Here is a 21,010-nt window from a genome sequence, read left to right as displayed (position 1 = left end):
TAAGGATAGGACTTTTCAAAAATTTGTTTTGAGGGGCTGGGAAGGTGGCTAAGTGGTAAAGTGCTTGCCTTGCATGCATGAGGCCCTGGGTTCGATTCCTCAGCACCACATTAGCAGAAAAAGCTGGAAATGGTGCTGTGGCTCAAGTGGTAAAGCGCTAGCCTTGAGTTGAAGAGCTGAGGGACAGCACCCAGGCCCAGAGTTCAGGCTCCATGACCGACAAAACAAACAAACAAAAAAACTGTTTTGGTTTAGACATGTTATTTGTGTGGCCCACATTGAATTCTAGTCTAGTTGTCTTTTATTAAAAACACATTTTAGTAATTTTTGAAATGGTTCAGGCAACTGTTAGAACTTATCTAGCCAACCACGACCTTAGCAAAGAGCCTACGTTCTTAGCTGTTGACTGACACGAAGTGAGTCAACCTCTCTGAGCCTTAGGCTTGTCACCACTAAAAACAAATTTGAAAATGTTAGCGCCAAGCAAGGCCCTCAGACCTAGTTGCTTTCACAATGCACAGGAGAGTGATCTCGAAATGAAAAGCGCTTCCCCACGCTACCCGTGGCGATTCTGTGACTGCCTTCTCTCTCTGCTGTGTTGCCACGGCTCCGCAGCTACTTTCACCCCTTCATTTATCTCCCTGTCATCCCACTCACCTTTGCCAGCATAATTCTTGTCTTTGCCACATCCAGAGGGGTGGTGACAACAGCTGCAAAGCCACCTGTGCGGGAGACGCAACACGGAAGGGAGATGAGCTCCATGCGCTAGGTGGCCACTGTACACCCTGTCTGCTCACTGCTTTGAGGAAGTTACATGTGCAGGATCTTCACCCACATGCTTCATTCCTTCTGCATGAATATGGGACCACATCTTAAAAGGGCAAAGGCAATGCTTTCTCACTGAGCCCTGCAATCCATCTTTCCCTTTCAAGGAGAGTACACAACGCACGTGCATACGGCCACACACTCCAGGTAAGAGGCACACGGCTCTCAGGCATTCCCAGTGCCTTTCTAGGCTGCTTTTCTACACACTGACTCCAACATGTGCCTGTTGTTTCTTTCTGCTTCGTAGAGAGCAAAAGGGATGGCCAACCAAATATTCATATATGAATAGCTGGATTCTTCAAGAGTAAATCCTTTGGTATTTCACAGGCACTTGGAAACAGCCTCAGTTCCTCTGCTTCTAGGCTCAACTCCCTCAAGCTCCAGCAGGCACTTTGCCTTATGGCTACCTTCCGATCTTCTCTTATGCTCTCTATCTGAATGGCCATTTGGCCATCACAGGAACCAAAAGACTTTTATTGTTAGCATAAACTACAGTTTATGGTTTCACTATTGCACTTAGTACAGTATGAAGATGTAGTGTAAATTGCAAGAGGTCCTACGGAGAGAAAATTTGAAAACCCTAAAGGGTTTCAGAAGTTTCGTGAGGGTCAAACACAACACACCTGTCAATGGGGCTCTAGAAACAGCTTTGTTCTCCCTCTGTCCTGGATTGTGCATGAGAGGCATTTGATCTCTGTCAAATGTATTTCCAAATGTGTGGCTGAAATAAGATCATCAGGTGACTATCCCCTATCAGGTCATACTAGTTACAACACTTTTGGAAAGGTGTATTTATGCATTTATTTTCTATTTTTAGTTAGATATGAACATCACTCACCTTCCAGCTAAGGAATGTCAATCAGTCAACCCTTTGTTGAGAACCTTCTTAGTTCAGCCCCACTAGAATTATGAATATGTGAAATTTAGAAATGTTTACACTTCACATATTTGTAGACCAAGTCCGAAAACTCCTACTCTTTAAAAAAAAAATCTGAAGCACTTATTTTGCCCTAGAGGAACAGAAGCACATTTAATTATGGAACAGTCCAAGACAGCTTCACATCCATGAAAAAAAAAAAAAGAAGAAAAGGAAACAAAGACAACAAATTTGTATCATCCTATTTTCCTTCTCTGAAGAACTGACCAGCAAGGCCTGCAGGGCCTGGCCTCAAGCACAGTTCTCTAAAGTTAGGGCCTTGGCTTACGACCATGTGACTGACCACAGGTAACCGACTGACTCTCCAGCACAAGACCTCATGAGGTGCCCATGCTTGGGGGCAGGGCACTGATGCTTCTGGAAGAAGCTAGTCAGTACAGAGCCCAGACCTGCGCTCACTGATTTAGTGCCTCGGTGTTCTCGTCTGTAACAAGCAGACAAACCACATCTACGCAAGTGTCTAGAACAGTGCATGGCTCACCAGAGTGCTACAAGGAATCAACTCTTCTGGGGGGGGGGGGGCAGGGACAATGGTGGCTTTCTTCCCATCTCTAGCCCAGTGTACAGGAGACACTCAAAATGCTCAATGGTTGCCCTGACATGTGTCTACCCTTGTACAAAATGAAAAGGAGAAAGGCGGGGCTAGCGCCCGTGCTGCGCTGCTTCGGATCTGGCTCTGCTGCCACCATTTCCAGTGCCTCATCTCCACAGGCGCTCTATTTCCATCCGCCCTCTTGCCAGGCCACACACTAGTAGGTCTTGTGCATTTGACTCCAAAAGTTGTGCTCTTTCTACTACCTAAGGACTTTAAGACAGGCCAAATTAAAATTTGTCTCATTGTTAAACCTCATTTTCCTATTTGAAACTATCCTAAGTCAATTAAAATGGCCTGAAAGTCACCAAGGAATGGAAGTATGGTACATCAAAGAGATTTCTTTTGACTTCTTGGAAGGGTTTACCGCCTCCAAAGTGCATGCCTGCCAAGGTTCTCTTACAGATTTCTGCTTCATGAGAGCAGTATGAAGAAACACTCAACCAGAACACATTTGCTTCATGGGGCCACATTTTACCACCAGGACGGAAGCTGTTTTGAAGACAGCATTCACAAGTCAATTTGGAGGTCTTCAAATATCAGACTATAATGCACAGACCTCAGCAGGCTACAAGAAGGACTTGCAAAAATAAGGGCTTATGAGAACATGGTCAAAGGAAGGACGAGGGTGAGGACGTAAGGCGTGCAGTGAGTGACAAACACATGAAAGCACGCTAACCATCAGACAGGAAGTCACTGGCACAGCAATCGGTTGCTCCATGCTCCTGCCATGTGTGAGACAATCTCGGTGGTCTCCGCTCGGGGTGGATCTTGTCAGGCCACTACTTTTGAGGGCCACATTCAGCAGAAACAGGACTTGGGCTAATCAAATTGCCTCTCCTGTTCTTTAGGAAATGAATGCAGTCTTTACCTTCTTAGACCAATGAGCCACTTGGTAAAATACTTCTGGAGCTATGACCTCTGAGCAGCAGCTGGGAAAGGGGGTGGGGGTGGGGGTGCAAGGCAGGAGTCAGGGGAGACCATCCCTGGGAAGCCTGCCACATCCACTGCTCCTCTGGTTAGTCTGGGAAACACAAGCGCTCCATCCAGCGCCCCCCACTCGTGATCTCCATGCAGCTCCCTCCAGCGCCCCCCACTCGTGATCTCCATGCAGCTCCATCCAGCGCCCCCCACTCGTGATCTCCATGCAGGTGTCCCCAGCATGCTTAATCATGTGTGCTAAGGACCATGTCAGGCTACCTCTGTTACCCACATAATCCTGCACCCTATTCCAGAATTCCAAACCAGACAGCTCTCTCTCCCGTGCCCTTTCTCTCAGACACATGTTTATTAGGAGAACTTGATTAGAAATACCAAAGCAGCGAATGGCATGCGTACCCAGCGAACTTTATGCTTTTACATTCAGAAGTGAACTTGTAGTGAGAAAGTTGGCCAAGTTCTTCTTCCCCCCTTCCTTAACCCCTGACCAGAAGCCAGCATTTCTGAGCGTGACAACCCATCAACACCTCCAGCCTCAAGAGGCCTTTTTGGCCACCTTGCCAAGTAGAGTATGAAACAAGCACAGCAAGGTCGAGCGCCGAGGATGGCAGGGAGGACGCTCAATGCCGCCATCAGCCCACCTACACTGCGGGGCAGAAACTGGGTTCTGATCCGAAGGCAAACTGACTACTGCCCCTCTGGCCGTGCAGGGGAGGCACAGTGGGAAGAGCCGCTCCTCACCTCTGCGTCCTGGCCAGAAAAGGCTGCCAGCGCCTTCCACACAGTGTCCACCTCCGCCTCCCACACAGTGTCCACCTCCGCCTCCCACACAGTGCCCACCTCCGCCTCCCACACAGTGCCCACCTCCGCCTCCCACACACTGTCCACCTCCGCCTCCCACACAGTCCACCTCCGCCTCCCACACAGTGTCCACCTCCGCCTCCCACACACTGTCCACCTCCGCCTCCCACACACTGTCCACCTCCGCCTCCCACACAGTGTCCACCTCCGCCTCCCACACAGTGTCCACCTCCGCCTCCCACACAGTGCCCACCTCCGCCTCCCACACAGTGCCCACCTCCGCCTCCCACACACTGTCCACCTCCACCTCCCACACACTGTCCACCTCCGCCTCCCACACACTGTCCACCTCCGCCTCCCACACAGTGTCCACCTCCGCCTCCCACACACTGTCCACCTCCGCCTCCCACACACTGTCCACCTCCGCCTCCCACACAGTGTCCACCTCCGCCTCCCACACAGTGCCCACCTCCGCCTCCCACACAGTGCCCACCTCCGCCTCCCACACAGTGCCCACCTCCGCCTCCCACACAGTGCCCACCTCCGCCTCCCACACAGTGTCCACCTCCACCTCCCACACAGTGCCCACCTCCGCCTCCCACACTGTCCACCTCCACCTCCCACACAGTGTCCACCTCCGCCTCCCACACAGTGCCCACCTCCGCCTCCCACACTGTCCACCTCCCACACTGTCCACCTCCCACACAGTGTCCACCTCCGCCTCCCACACAGTGTCCACCTCCGCCTCACACAGTGTCCACCTCCCACACAGTGTCCACCTCCGCCTCCCACACTGTCCACCTCCCACACAGTGCCCACCTCCACCTCCCACACTGTCCACCTCCCACACAGTGTCCACCTCCGCCTCCCACACAGTGTCCACCTCCCACACAGTGCCCACCTCCGCCTCCCACACACTGTCCACCTCCCACACACTGTCTACCTCCCACACACTGTCCACCCCCGCCTCCCACACACTGTCCACCTCCGCCTCCCACACAGTGCCCACCTCCACCTCCCACACAGTGTCCACCTCCGCCTCCCACACAGTGTCCACCTCCACCTCCCACACAGTGTCCACCTCCGCCTCCCACACTGTCCACCTCCCACACAGTGTCCACCTCCGCCTCCCACACTGTCCACCTCCCACACAGTGTCCACCTCCGCCTCCCACACTGTCCACCTCCCACAGTGTCCACCTCCGCCTCCCACACAGTGTCCACCTCCGCCTCCCACACTGTCCACCTCCACCTCCCACACTGTCCACCTCCCACACAGTGTCCACCTCCGCCTCCCACACAGTGTCCACCTCCGCCTCCCACACAGTGTCCACCTCCGCCTCCCACACAGTGTCCTCCTCCGCCTCCCACACAGTGTCCACCTCCACCTCCCACACAGTGTCCACCTCCGCACAATTTGGACCATGCTTATCCTCCAACCATGTTTCAAAATAGTAAGCTTATTGCACTACATCAGCTTTTGTCCCAAATAAAATTCAGAAAGAAAAAGGAATTAGAAAGACATCTGTCTTCTGCTATGTACATCTGCTAACAATGGAATGTTTACAGACTTTGGACAGAGTCCTTCACTTATTAGAACCTCATCTGAAAAAATAAGATGACTACTTAAAATCTGTAAGTTAGCTGGGCACCAGTGGTTTATGCCTGTAACCCTAGCTACTCAGGAATCTGAGATCTGAGGATTGTGGTTCAAAGCCAGCCCAGGCAGAAAAGTCCACGAGACTCTTATCTCCAATTAACCACCAGAAAACTGGAAATGGTGCTTTGGCTAAAGTGGTAGACTGCTCACTAGCCTTGAGCTGAAGAGCTGAGGGACAGCACCCAGGCCCAGAGTTCAAGCTCCACAACCAACCAAAAAAAAAAAAAAAAAAAAACCCAAAAAACTCTATAAGCTTTTAGAAGAAATTAGTCTACACAGGGACTTTATTAACATTCTTCCATTTGAGAGGATGAATTATTATAATAACTTCTCATTTTCTGGGTTTTATTTTTATTGAAAGAGCAATAGTTCTTTATGTAAGTATAGCCTTATAGATTGCAAAGCACCAACAACATACATTACCCACTTAGTCCCTGCAGTAACTTTCTACAAAACAAGTATGGCAACTGGCACTCGGGAAGGCCACCACTTCCTACCGGAGTTGGGGCAGACGAGACTTGGTGCTAACCTGAGTATGCAAGGTGAGAGGGTCCAGGCACCTTCCTATCAGCTCCACACCCCACACCACAGAGCTCTTATCCTCCATGAGCCACTTGACCGGAAGGGCTGGGATTGCGGCTTCCTAGCACAGACCAGAACTTTCCTTCCTTCTCGCCTTTGAAAATTGTGCTTAGTAGAGAAAAAGTGCTTATTCAGAAAATGGAACTCTAACCAAGGCCAATTTCTGCAATACATACTGTCAGTGCATCTGCCAGCAAATCTTTGAATTTTCTATTTAAGGAATATGTGTGGTCACAGCATATATACTTATTTCAACACACAGAAATTTTAGTGTTGCTAACTTGGAGTGGACTTCCTTATCCAGGATGACTAAATTTCCATAATGCTCACTCTGTCTCCAAGAACCAAGAGGCAGTCAACAAAAACTCATACTTCCCCTAGGTAAGACAGACTCCGGAGCACCGCAACATGAACAGAGACCACCCACTTCTTAACATAGCTAATGGCTGTCTCAGTGGAAACAATGGCCCATTCTAATCAGTCTAGGTTGGTGTCATGTCTGGAGGCAAGATTATTTTTCTTATGAACACATCCATAGCTTGAATGGGTTTAATTATTAACAAAGAACACTAAGAAGCTGCTGTGGCTCAAGTCTGTAGTCCAAGCAACTTGGGAGGTGGAGACCAGGGACCCATGTTCAAGGGCAGCCTGGGCACAAAAACTCCATTTTGACCAACGGCTGGGCAAGGCAGCATACAGCATGCACCTACTGTCCTAGCAATGCAGAGAAGTACAAACAGGAGGATCATAGTCCAGACCAGCCTGGGCAAAAACTGAAAGCCTACCTTGAAAACAACTACTTCAAAAGGGGGCTGGCAGTAGAGCTCAAGTGGTAGATTACCTACATAGCAAATGTGAGTCCCTGCATTCAAAACCCAGGATTAAAAAAAAAAAATCCTCTAAAATCATAAATTTCTGTTTTCCTAATCACTCTTACAACAAAATGAATCTAATGAATATTAAGCAAAAGTAGAAATTATTTCCCAGTAAAAATGACCTAAACCTACCTACCCATTAAAACAACTGTAGTGCTAATTAATTTTTTATTTGTAGTGACAACATGTGCTTCTCTCTTAGGCTTTAAGACGATCACTTACTCTGCTCTTTAAAGCACCTGAGTTCTCATGAAGACCTCACTGGAAAATTCAAATGACTCAATGATGGATGACACAATACTGCGCACTGAGACTCTGATCTTGCTTTAATGTCTCCAAAATGCCCAGGTGTTTGAACGGCCATGGTTTCCGCCTAGCACAGTTTAGCCTCCGGTAAGCTGTAGAGCAGCCTGTGCTCTCCCGACACCAGTTAATCTGCCGTGCTGTCAGACGTGTCACACCAACTGTGAATCACAGCCCAAGCACCACTCAGGCAGACAGCTGTGGGAGCCCTGCCCCCAGCAAGCCCTGCACACAGAGGACTTCATAAATCATCTTTCAGATAAGCCAAGGGCCTGAGTGAAAGCTTTCATAAAGATAAAAAGAAAAAAGGAAATTTGTCAAAAACAAATTGGTTGTCTTTCAGAGAGACACCTTGTTTTAGTATCTCCCCCCCCCCCCCCCCCCCGCATCCCCAGCACCCTTTTCTCAGCTAGTGAAGCTCTTCCATCTCAACAATCTGGAATGCCTAAAGAATGTTGTTTTTGCATAGTTAATATTTTCACATCCCCCCTCTTTGGTCTTTCCCAGTATAACATAATCCTTTGCACCTGCAAAAGCTCCACAGACTGCTGACTGCCAAGAATCCACCACACGATCCTGCCGCCAGGACCAGAGGGCCTGTGTGGAAGGAGAAAGAAAAACATAAGTTATTGAATCTTTGCGTTTATCGGAACCTGCTGCGGGTTAGTTCTGGGGATGGGAACTAAAGTGAGGAGCTATTTTGGTGGCATTCTTCAGCGATGACCTCAGAGACTTTCCCAAGGACTGAACTGCATTCTAAAATAAGTCAAAGAAATGAGGGTGGCAGCTATGATCCAGTGTGCAAAGGAAACAAATTTCAGAGACTATTACATACAAACACGGATTAAACATAATGTGCCTTTAAGACAATGGAGTGTTTTACATATTCCCTATATAATTCTAAGTATATGCACTGCCATTTACAAGTCAGTTCTGAACAGGTATGCCAAATCCCTCTGTTCTTTTAATTTTTATGCACATTTTAAGGGTATTAATTCTATTACCAGAATATTAATTTAAAAATTATTAAAGTTGTAGAAGACCAGCTGTGAGTGAAAAACCTACATGAATGCATAAGGTTGAGTTCAAGCCCCAGTACCAGCATAAATACATGCATGTATACACACATACATACTAATTCTAACAGCAGTTATAAAACATACTTTTACTCCCATTGTCTTCACCAAAATCTCTCAGATATGGGCAATTTCTAGCATTTTGTGATTTTCAACAGACAAAGTAGTAGAGGCTCAGATGTTAGGTAACTTGCCAACATTTAAGCAATGAGTTAGTAGTGAAACTGGGGTGAGAATGGGGTAATGTGGTCTGAGGTAAACAAACAAGTGGATTCAGATCTATGATTGTGGCTATCTCGACAACCAGCTGAGGTATTTATAACACACATCAGTACCACACAAAGAGCACTGCCTCACTGGAACATTAAGATACCATGTGAGTAAGCGTGCTGTGCCAGTATTCAACACAATCCACCTAAATATGGATTTTATTTTCTAAAAATAAGACATTGTCTGAATATAAAATGTTTCAGACAAATCTATGAGTGCCATTTACAAATGATTAATTTCAGAGCAACTTTAAATTTATAAAAAACAACCCAAGACTGGTAAGAAGTATAATGTACAAGGGAACATTTCTGAAAATTACATGTACTATCATGTATTTGATGGGACATAAAAATTATGCTAAATGAAACTGGCTGGAAAAACAAGATAAAGATATTAATTTACCTTATTTAACTAATGTAAGACTACACTGGAAAGTGAAATAAAAATATATGTAATAGTATAAATGATGACTATTAACCTCATCAATTAACAGTCACTAAGTATCTTCCACATTACAGGAATTATGCTAAAACTTTTACATAGAAAATATACACTGTTGTTGTTCACAGCAACAGGTGAGGGAAAGTTCTGAGAGATGTGCAGTTCGCTCCTCAGGAAGCATGTGTTCTGTAGAAAAACAGGCCAGTACAAAGGTGCAACCTCATCAGATTCCTTACCACGACTCACAGCTTGACTTCTAGCAGTTACAGAGAATATGAATGTTATTACAGAAACATTCTCAAGGCACTAAAATCTGTTTCAATAATATAGGTATATGAGAAAATGTTTTTGGAAGGACCTGTCAGAGCATCAAAATTTTTTAACTTACCATAATTTGTGAATCTCAATAAGGATTTTCATTTTAACCAAGTCCTAGTTACCTTTTGTGTCAAGGAAGACAGAGGACTAAGAAGGGCATGGATAGGAGACAGATAAGGGCTAAATGTAAAGAATCAATGCTGGAGCCTCAACTCATAAGATGGAGGTCAGACACGAAAATAAAAGCTAAACTATACAGGAGACCATACTTTGCATGGTGTTTGGTGTTTGTGTGTTATCCCAACTCTATGTGCTGTTCCCTTTTGTACTCCAAATAAAAATGTAACTTTCATATAACTCTATTGACATTTGTTTGTATTGATGAAAAAGTCCAAGTTTAAGGAGACTGGCTAAAGGAAATGTTCTTGATTTCCCTTGTGTGCACATGCCTGACGCACACATTCACAGTCAGGGTCTCTCTATGCAGATCAGACTGGCTTTGAACTCAAGAGCCTCTGCCTCATCTTCCTGAGTGCTAGAATTATATAAGCACACCACCATGCCTGGCTTGCGGTTATGCTAAGTAAAGCTTCCTTAAGCTAGGATGATGGGAAAATATTTTAAATAACTTAAAAAAATTATTGTAAAGGAAATGTACCAGTGGAATTACCGTTTCATAAGTCGGATAATGAGTACATTTCTTTTTGAACAGTGTCACCTCTTTCCTTGTTTTCTCCCAGTTCATTTTCAACATAATGTCAAGTGAGTATCGTTACTGAATTAATTCACCCTTTGTCCCTCCATTTCTGTGCTCCCCCATGCCCTCCCCAAATCAGATCAACTTACATACAAAAGGTACAGAAATAAAAAATACCAACAAAAAGGGTAAAACAGAAAAAAAAACTCACAAAAAATAAAATAAAAAACCTTGTTTCCATTTCTTGGGAGTCCAATTCAATAAGCATCATTTTATATGATCATATGCACATAGTTATTGACCCTCTCCTAAGAATATCTTCCTTGGCTCTCCCTGTGTGAATGTTTAGTCCTGTTTCATTTATCATGTCCAAGTGTAGTTTTTTGTGTTTTACTATCCATTGTGTTTACTTATAGATGTATAGGCACATTCTAATTATTACAAATGAAGGAAACAATGCAACCTATGTTTCTTTGGGTCTGGCTTACTTCACAATATAATTTTTCCAAGTCTTTCCATTTCCTTACGAATAAGGCAATATCATTCTTTTTGATGATTTGGATCAAGAAAATGTAGTATATTAATAACATATTGTGGCAGAAATTCTAGCTTCTACAGCACAATGATCAAATCAAGAACTTGAAAGTGGCACAAGACTATTAACTATGCTGTGGGCCTTAAATGAATTTCACCATAATAACTACTATTTCAAGTATGCAATTTGTAAACACCAGCCCTGTTCTTTGAATGAAGATATTTCGATTATCTGGCCGCTATTCAGGCACTGCTACAAGGATAGCCAGGTTGCTCCCAAGAAAATCTTCACTGCTTGCTGAAGTCCTATTAGAGGAACCAAAGTAGCAGGTGTAAGCAGTAGTATTCTCAAGAGAGAGGCTGCAGTCACACGCTCTGGGTCCAAGCCTGGGGCAGGTTCCTTTTCACTTCAGATCTTCCCAAACACATGCTACTGGCGTAAGAACACAACTACTCACAGGGGTCCAGGACAGGAAAAAATTACTCAGTAGGACTTAAGCAGCTTCCCGTCTTGTAACATTATAAAATGTTTGTGGGTACCAATTATAAGTCGTGTACAAAATCACCTCCTTGATTCCAAATAAATGACATCAGAGGACTGTGATGTTAAGATTTTCAAACCTAGACTTGCTTCCCATATCATGCCTGTGGAGGTCTCACTGATCAAATCTACCGCCACGGTTTTATAACACAGCAAAGCTAGCAGCTAACGTTCTCCCAAATGCTCCTGTCCTGGCGCTGAGGAGCTACTGTGCAGCTACGGCACACAACAGCTACCTATGATCTCATTACTCTGTTAGATGTACCATCTCTTCAATAAAAATTTCCAAACAAACATGGAAAATTGAAAAGAAGGCCCAACAGGCACCTGCTGCTGCCATTCTCTGGTTCCAGCAATGTAATCAAATGGCCAAAGGCCAGCATGAGTTCCTCACATAGAATCGGTCTTCCTTTAAAACTGGATACACACACACACACACACACACACACACACACACACACACACACACACACACACACTTGCTTAAAAAGAATCATATGGAGTGCATTGTTTATTCTGGTAACAACTATCTACAGCTAGAATGAAGCTACTTAGGATACGTCAGTAGCACCACTGTTATGTGGGTTGGTTTGTACTTTGTTTCAGTAGGTTAAGGTAGTCAACTACATACATGCTATATAAGTAGAGTAGTAAAGATAAGATTTCTATATAAAAAAGTCTTGAATAGGGAATGGTATTTACTGTCGTTGAGCAAAAGCGGGGTGGGATATGATGCTACATTTATTCAGTAATATTTAGGTATTGTCATTTCCATCATAATATTTTTAGATGTGTTTGGAGAAAGCTCTCCCTCACTCAGTATCATCTCACTGTCTGAGAAAGTTATAACAAAATAATGTGACTGATGCTCCTGATGTTAACTATGAGTCATCCATAGGTATGGTTATTTTTAAAACTTCTATCTGCTAAAGAACCCTTTTCTTGTTATATTTAACTATGGCGCAGTCTTTCAAAACAGAGATATGAGATAGCTAGGACATTACTGCCACAAAGAAATGACGAATGGTGACTATGCCCCCTCCCATTGGTCACTGCACAATATGTACAAGTAGCAAAACACCACATAGTGCCCCCCAAATTATGCACAATCATTACATCAACGAAAAATTAAACTTTTTAGAAAGATGTTTATCCAAAAGAGTTCAAAGGAAGGAGTTGAAGGTCTTGCCTTGACAAGATCCATTCATCTGGAAGCAGACACAATGACAGGCCTCCGTCCTCTACCACAACGGAAAAATACAAGGAAAGGCATTATGCTTTTACTATCCCCAAAGGCAATCTCTGCTCTATAGGATTTGATAGAAGATGGGGGCCCTATTCCCTTATCTCTGGAGCCCTAGAGTGCCTTGTGGCTACTCTTACAAAGAAGGAAGGTAAATATTTGGTGCCCCGCATGAATTCCTACAATGCGCATGAATTCCAACAATGTAAGTAGCATTCAATAACTTCCCCTTGTGCAAAGAATGAAAAAAAAAAGTATAAATTGGCCAACCTACATAGCTGACAGTTTATGTTCTCACTTAAGCAGAGAATCATAAGAATGAGGCATGGCAGAGCGGTGCCATGTCACAGATGACTGGACTGCACTGTGGTGCACCGGGCTGAGATGGTCTTCAAGATGTGTTCAGGCTCAGCTGGCAGAAAGGCTGCGATCAAACGCAGTGTCTGCTGAGGCAGAACAAAACAGGGTAGCACATACTCATCACACCACACACCCAAACCCCAAGACATGCAAAACATAAACAAGTGGAAAGAACAAGTATGTTGAAGCATGCACTCCCACATCCCCATTCTTTTTGTTTAGCTTTGTTTTGTGCTGGTCCTGGGGCTTGAGCGCTGTCCCTGCGCTTTTTCACTCAAGGCTAGTGCTCTATCACTTGAGCCACTATTTGAGATCTACTTCCAACTTTTTGGTGGTTAATTTAAGATAAAAGTCTCACTGACTTTTCTGCCCAGGGCTGGCTTAGCTCTCAGCCTTCTGAGTAGCTAGCTTTGCAGGCCTGAGCCACTGGCTTCAAGTATCACTCTGGTTTTTTTTTGTTTTGTTTTTTTTGTCGGTCATGGAGCTTGAACTCTGGGCTTGGGTACTGTCCCTAAGCTCTTCAGCTCAAGGCTAGCGCTCTATCACTTGAGCTACAGCACCACTTCCAGTTTTCTGGTAGTTTATCGAAGATAAGAAGAGTTTCACGGACTTTCTTGCCTGGTCTGGCTTGGAACCGAGATCCTCAGATCTCAGCCTCCTGAGTAGCTAGGATTACAGGCGTGAGCCACCGGCATCGGGCTATCACTCTGTTTTTAAAGGAAGCTATTGTCAGGTGCTGATGACTCTCTTCTGTAAATCCTAACTACTCAGGAGGCTGAGATCAGAGGTTCATGGTTCAAAGCCAGCCCAAGCAGATAAATCTGAGAGACTCTTATCTCTGATTAATCACCGGAAATCTAGAAGTGGAGGTGTGGCTAAAGTGGTAGAACACCAGCCTTGAGCCAAGAAAGAGCAAAAGTTCCTGAGTTCAAGCCCCAGTATTGGCACAAAAAAAACAAAAATACATTATAAAAAGAAATTATATGCAAGTATCTAGAAAGGTCCCTTTCAATCATACTGACAGAGTCTTATACTTCCAAAGGACTGATGAATCATTACAGGCATATTCAGAAAGTGCTTAACATGGATCTATGCTTGATAATTTGATTTTAAAAGGCAGTGTGACTTACCACAGGAATCTTACTGTCTTCGTGGATTTTATGCCTCATTTTAGTCATAAACCTGAATAAGAAAATGACTCAAAGAAAGTGGGCTGAGGCTGTAGCTCAGTGGTAGGGCACTTGCCTACAAATATAAGACCAGAAAAGAAGGGGAAAGGGGGAGGAGAAAGAAGACAAAGGAAGAATTCAGATGTACTTTTATTGTTTTTTTTGGACAAAGGCCCTAACTCACTACGTCTGTGCTAACACTCATCTTTAGGTTCAAGTCAAGAAACTTATAGAAATGGACTAGATGTTAAGCATTTGGCTTCACAACCTGAAATTCGGGAGGAAGTATAGAAGCTAAGCATACAGATCAGACTGAGGAACTAGTTGAGGAAGGCGGGTTTTTCAGAAGCCACAACCTTTGCCGCATGAATCTCTTTCTTCCTCTCCCTCTTCCCCTTCATTTCCCTCTCCCTCTCCCTCCCCTCACACCCTGAGCCACCTTAAGTGAGGAGTCACGTGGACAGCTGGTGGTACTAGGCTGGCAGAGAGGACTGAAGTGGTTTGCTATAGAACTATTAATGTGAGAATCAAAACTCTTAAAGCAGCCCCCAAAGCCAAGGGACAAGATGAAATCATAAGCCACAGTTTCTGTCAGGTACTAAACACCATGAACTCCGGCACGCTTTTCTTCCTAGGCTTGCACAAACATCTGGAGTAAATATAAATCTTGTTTTCCATTGTTTTTGTTTGGCTCAAAGCAGATGGCAATAAAGACACAGCAACTGCACAAGCCATTTGTCTATCAATGGTAGATGTTTCAGGCCTTCTTTAAATACTGTTAAGCTTGGTTCTAAAATGTCTTATACACAATTCAGTGTGTGATTAAATACCATCAGCAATCGAGACAATCTAAGGGTCAATCTATATGTCCTGGACAGGAAGGAGTGGAGTAGGAGATCGAAACCTGGACTGAGCTTCAAAATACGCATCACTTTGGGATCCTTGGAAGCGTCATCCAGAAAGAAGCCAACAACCAGGAGAGAAATATTTAAAAGCAGCAAGGAGGCCGCTCTGATTGAGGGGAAAGATTTTGCAAAAAACAACGAAGAGAAAGAAGCTAGGAAAACCAGCTCGGGGCATAGTGAGGAGATCCTTGAGAACCAACAGCTTCATGCTTTAGTCTTCATTTCCTGATCACCCGAGAACATTTTCTGAGAAGGATTACTTCACAGAGATGTCGAGGAGAACCAGTGTGTAAAATGGATGAGAAGTAGAGAACTCGTTAGGACTTGCGCCAGGTAGGACAAACTAGGAATCTAACAGGTGGCCTTGGGTTCTGAAAAGTGAGCTGAACACGGATAGCAATGTGATACAGCAAAAATCCTATCTTAATGTAGAGCTTGAGGTGAGGTCATCAGGAGAACAGAGGTAAGGCTAATGGAAGAATGAAAAGACTTCAGAAGAAAGGCAATGACGAGTTTGAGAGTTAAGTTTAGGACAATGGTGACTGGTCCTATCTCCAGACCCCACTCCCAGAGGCACACAGCGTAAAGCTCAGGTCCTGGCTGAGAACGTTTCCGGAGGAGCATTCCCACAAAAACCCAATTAAGAGAAAATCTCTCTCCCTGGTTGCAAAAGCAAGTTCAAGTGGATAAATCGTAAACATGAAAATAAAACAAGTACCCAAACTGCTGACTTCTTTAAAAACACTATGATCTCACATTCACATGCTTTGGGTTTTGTTTTTTGTTTTTTTTGTCATTTCTTTTGAACACTATTACTTTATGAAAAGATGCTCAGCATTATTTAGCCTTAAGGGGAACTAGGAATGAAAACCACCATCAGACACTATTAGCCAGTTGATTTTTTTCAAATCAACTAACAAGTAATAATAGAGACAGAGCCCCTGGAACCTGGGTGGGAAGGAGGGATGGGGGCGTCACCGTGGAACACACCTTCCTAGTTCCTTATAAAATCAAACACATGCTTTCCTTGTAACCCATCAGCACCACACCCTGGTACTTCTAAAAACCAACATCTACACAAATCTACAAGCAAATCTTTAGAGCAGTTTTTTCATACCCACCAAACCTGGAAGCATCCCACATGCATATTAGTGATGAATGGAAAACCAAAGAGCTGCACTGCACACGGACTTACCTTGAAATACTACAAAGTGATTTTAAAAAATTACCAATGAAGAATCAGCATGAAGAACATCAAGAGTTCTACTGAAGTGAAGGGAGGCACAAGATGCCCTGTGATGGATATGTACTATCTACTAAGGGAACAGTATGGAAAAGGGGAAAACACAGGTTTGGAGCAGAGGGAACACTGAGGGAACTTGGGAGTGCTAGAAAATACTAATGTAGTGGTGGTTCCCAACATCTGTCAAAATTTGCAAAAATGCACACCTTTAAGGAGTGAAGTTTATCATGTCTTATTCCTCAAGAAGCTCAAGTTCAAAAATACATGGCATCTTCATATATGTTTTTAACTTCTTTTAAGCACAGCTTGATATCTATGATTGCCGTGACATGACGTGTCTTAACTAGGTAGAGTCCTCCATATGTCCTTAACAGGGGAAGAACTGAGCCTTGTGCCTTCCCCTCTCTGGGCCTCCAGACAGTCCTGTAATTCACAGAGCTCAGGCATGAGGATGGCAGAGCGTGCAGATCTGGGTGAATACTGCTTATTGAGGCACACATAAAGTGAGGCTTGTTTGCTGGACAGCTGTTGGCTTATTGTTCTCTGCCACACACTAAAAGGGAGTGCTGGTATGCTAATGGAATGTGACCTTCTCATTGGATGGCTGTCACTTCATGCCTCAAAAGGCTGCCTGAGAAATCTATTTTCATCATGCACCACACAGAATAACATACTCAGAACAAAATAACAATAAAAGACCAAAAAAGCTATGTTAAATAAGTACTACTACCTCTTGAAATCAGATCACATATAAAAACTATTTCTCAATAGTTAATGTTATTTTTATTTTATTTTAATGTTATTTTTATTTTTATTTTGTCAGTTGTGGGGTTTGAACTCAGGGACTGGGTGCTGTCCCTAAGCCTCTTTGTAATCAAGGCTAGTACTATGCCACTTGAGCCACAGTACCACTTCTGGTTTTTGAGTAGTTAACTGGAGATAAGAGTCTCACTGGCACTTTTCTGCCTGAGCTGGCTTTGAATTGCAATCCTCAGATCTCAGCCTCCTGAGTAGCTAGGATTACAGGCATGAGCCACTGGGTGCCCACCTAATATTGTTTTTAAGAGTAATGTTAGTAGGGTGCTGGTGGCTCATGACTGTAATCCTAGCTACTCGGGAGGCTAAGATCTGAGAATCATGGTTCAAAGCCAACCCGGGCAGCAAAGTCCGTGAGACTCTTATCTCCAATTAACCACCAGAAAACCAGAAGTGACACTGGGGCTCAAGTGGTAGAGTGTTCGCCTTGAGCTGAAGAGCTGAGGGACATTGTCCAGACCCAAAGTTCAAGCCCCGCAACCAAAAAAAAAAAGTCATGATGTATATAAATTTATTATTCTTTAGTGTATAACTTCAATAGAGTTCAAATAACTCATGACATTCTTCAAAAGATATTGTGTATGATGATTTAGTGAATAGTAATTCTATACAATTATGGATTCCTTTTGTTTGACTTTTTCTAACGACTAGATTTTTTTCTTTTCTTTCTTTTTTTAGGGCAAGGAGGACACCAGTCCTGGGGCTTTAACTTGGGGCCTCCAGTTCTTACTAAGCTATTTTGCTAAGGCTGACACTCAACCCTTGAGCTCTACCTCTAATCTCAGCTGGCTAACTGTTGGTAGCAGTCTCTCAGATTTGTCTGCATAGGCCGACTCTGAATCTGAATTCTCTGATCTCAGCCTCCTAAGTAGCTAGGATTATTATAGGCAGCAGCCACCAGTGCCCAGCTAGCTATCCAGACACCGTGCCATTTTACCTTTGGTTATTTATGAGTCATTTTTACTTCACTAAGATCTTTCTATCTTTTTTCACCATTAGCCCAGCAAGAAATACATAGAAACCCAATAAAATAGGAATTCAAGAACATGCACACAGGTATAACATGAAAGTTTTCAAAAATAGTACTTTTCCTTACCATGTAAGAGGTTCTTTAATATTTTATTAGTCTTTAAAACGCTGGCATTTAAAGTACATAGGTATTATGTACTTAATATCATGCTTCACACCTTTCAGTATCCCTGTGGCAAAGCCTAATGCAAAGTCTATGGGTAAGCAGATTTTAAATTATTTTTCCTTCCTGAACAAATGAGTGGTTTCTCCAGGAGTTACTCACGAGTGCCCACACTGCTGTTTCTCACTAAGGGCTCCACATCTTACTGGGAACCCCATAGCCTCCTCTTGCCTGCTTGATGTGTCTCAAGGAGTCCTGGCCTTTCAATCATTCATGGCCTCGCTGTCTTTTCTGTACTCTTGCCGATGTTATATTCTCTCTCTCTCTATTTTTCTCTCTCTTTCTCTCTCTCTCTCTCACACACACACACATACTTGTACACTTACACAGTGAAATAAAACACATATGTGTGAAGAAAAACAGCAGTAATACGGAAATATGCAAAGACAAAGCTGTTTCTTCAGTCCTGCCTGCTCTGTGCATTCCTAATACCAGATGAGACCAATGGAACAGGCTCACTGTGTGCAAATCACGTGCACAAGATCTTCTCAGCTGTAATACTGAGTCTTAAACTCACCATTATATTCTATTGGTGAAAAACAGACAGAGATTGCATATGAACCTTGAAAAACTTACTTTTAAGGACTCCCACAAGGGAAACTGGACCAAAGAGAAAGGAATCTGGGGAAGGGGAGAAAAAAACAAAATAGGTGAGAAAAATCAGCATTTGTCTGGCATTCTTTGTTGTAAAACGCTGTAATTATCAGAGACATTTAATTTTAACTTTAATATATGTGTATACAACTTTACATATACATACACATACATACACATAAAAATAGCCAATATTAAGCAAATTTATGCAGGTTGAGAAGAAGAGGAATAATGTAGTTATAAACCCTCTAGTTTTTCTAGCCCACACACATCAAGTGACAGTGTGAAATGGAGGGAAAAGCACATGTGGACAAGTCCTGGGCACTGAAACACAAAAGCCTGTATCCCAATGGACCATTCCCGTAAGCCTGTGTGCCATCCACTCTGGCCCAGTGGGCCAAAGCTGCAGTGACAATGCCCAGGCACACTCTGGCCCCAATGATGTCATCTGTCTTTAGCTCAGTCCCTAATGGTGGTCAGTGTAGACTTGAACCTATGGCAAGTGTGAAATTAACAGGGATTTGCTTCTTATTAGGGTATGAAGTTGCTTCTCAAGTTTTTGTATTTAATCAGAAACTTAAAAGTCCAGCAATTAATTCTGCTAGAGTAAGAGGGAAGCTTGAGTTTGACCGTTACCACAGAAAGAAAATCTGCCTTCTATTCAGAAGGAAATGGCAAAGAAAGAGAGAGAAAAATCAATGCTTTTAGCTTGAATTAACTGTCCAAGTTCCACTAGAGAAGTCAACTGTAGTTTAGTTGTTTTAGTTATCAAACACAAAAGGATCGACATGGTCTGATTCGAACATGAGCTGTATTTTCAATTAATTATCAAAACTCCAAACTTGATTATATAATGTTACCTAAAGCTTTTCTAAATTTCTAAAAATGTATTATATATAATAAAACATGCCCCAAAGGACTAACTGGTAGTATTATAGATTATTTTCTTCTCTCCTAACAGAAATATGAATATTTCACATTTGTAAGATGAAAAAAGCTTTAAAATTTATTGTAAGATCCTTTCTAGGACTATTCTTGTTTAATATAACCCTTAAAATTTTAGGATGATAAGTCTGAATGTTATCTGCACTTACTGTGGTACTTAATGCTGTTAGATTGTACATTCTATGGACGAACACTAAGGCTATTTTCCTCTATTAAAGTTATTCATCAAATTGTTCCTTTGGTTTAAAGAGGTAATTTAAAAATCACACATCTGGAATAGCCAAACAATTCCAGTGGATATTTATTTTAAAAAGCAAACCAACAGTAAACCTCAACTTTACTTTCTAAACCAAAATTAACTGACAGCCGAAGACAATTAAATATGCTATAAATGCTTAAATAATTAAATTTATTTTTGGCTTCCAGTAAGATAAACTCCTGATGTGTGAAAATTCTTCAAAGTTCTTCAAGCTGAATTGTGTTGCACACTTGCTGTCATTTCCAGGATAGAAAACCATGGTGGAAATGTGCTGCACACATGTGGAAGAACTGTCACAAACAGCTCCACAGTGAACACAAACGCTTCCCCTGGCCTTAGCACAACACAGCGCCCTGCCCTGCCCTGCCTTGCCCTGCCCAAGAGCTAGCTTCTCCCACCCCCCAGTCAGCTCTGCAGTTACACAACAGTGATGGTTCTTCAAAATGTGCAATGTTATACCCCAAACAGCTGTAAACTGTTGTTCTACTATGTTTTATAGATGAAGAAAATGAATAGCTCCACTCAGAAGTCTTCTACTCCAAAACACAGCATACTCAGGTTATTGCACCAAACATTACAAAACCACTCACTGTCATGACCTGTTTAAAGCCACCGCGTAAGATGTTGTGTTTGAATAAGGTTGTTATGACCCAGAGCACTAATAAGTGAGAGGCCATAAACCCAGCCACCATCAAAGATGCAGATGTGGAGGAAATCTGCTAAAACACAACCTGGGCTCCACTTAGCAACAAACAAACATCGCAACAACTGTACTCCAGCAATTACTGAGGATTCCAGGGAAGGAAGATAAAGAGAAAGCTATGAGGTAAACAGGAGGAAGGGGCATAAACAATGTATACAATTATGTTATGAACACTCCTTTTTGGTGGCTGT

At 43.3% G+C, this 21,010-nt stretch overlaps 1 protein-coding gene across 2 annotated transcripts in view; it reads right to left on the bottom strand.

Moving 5' to 3' along the window:
• Slc25a26 (solute carrier family 25 member 26) overlaps positions 1 to 21,010 on the bottom strand; it is an 84,261-nt gene that overhangs the window by 5,325 nt on the left and 57,926 nt on the right. Inside the window, exons 6-8 of one of the 2 annotated variants that reach the window (XM_042679774.1) lie at positions 18,895 to 18,939; positions 8,041 to 8,110; positions 658 to 722 (exon numbers count right to left, since the gene is read on the bottom strand). In XM_042679774.1, the coding sequence (XP_042535708.1) occupies positions 658 to 722; positions 8,041 to 8,110; positions 18,895 to 18,939 (180 nt within the window). The remainder of the gene's footprint in view (positions 1 to 657; positions 723 to 8,040; positions 8,111 to 18,894; positions 18,940 to 21,010) is intronic. The other variant, XM_042679775.1, reaches the window with a different exon arrangement.

Source organism: Dipodomys spectabilis, unplaced genomic scaffold (genome assembly GCF_019054845.1).
Source record: "Dipodomys spectabilis isolate Male_0828 unplaced genomic scaffold, ASM1905484v1 ptg000054l, whole genome shotgun sequence".
Classification (NCBI taxonomy): Eukaryota; Metazoa; Chordata; class Mammalia; order Rodentia; family Heteromyidae; genus Dipodomys; species Dipodomys spectabilis.
The sequence above is the reverse complement of the archived record's forward strand: the minus strand, read 5'-3'. Positions and strand labels throughout refer to the sequence as shown.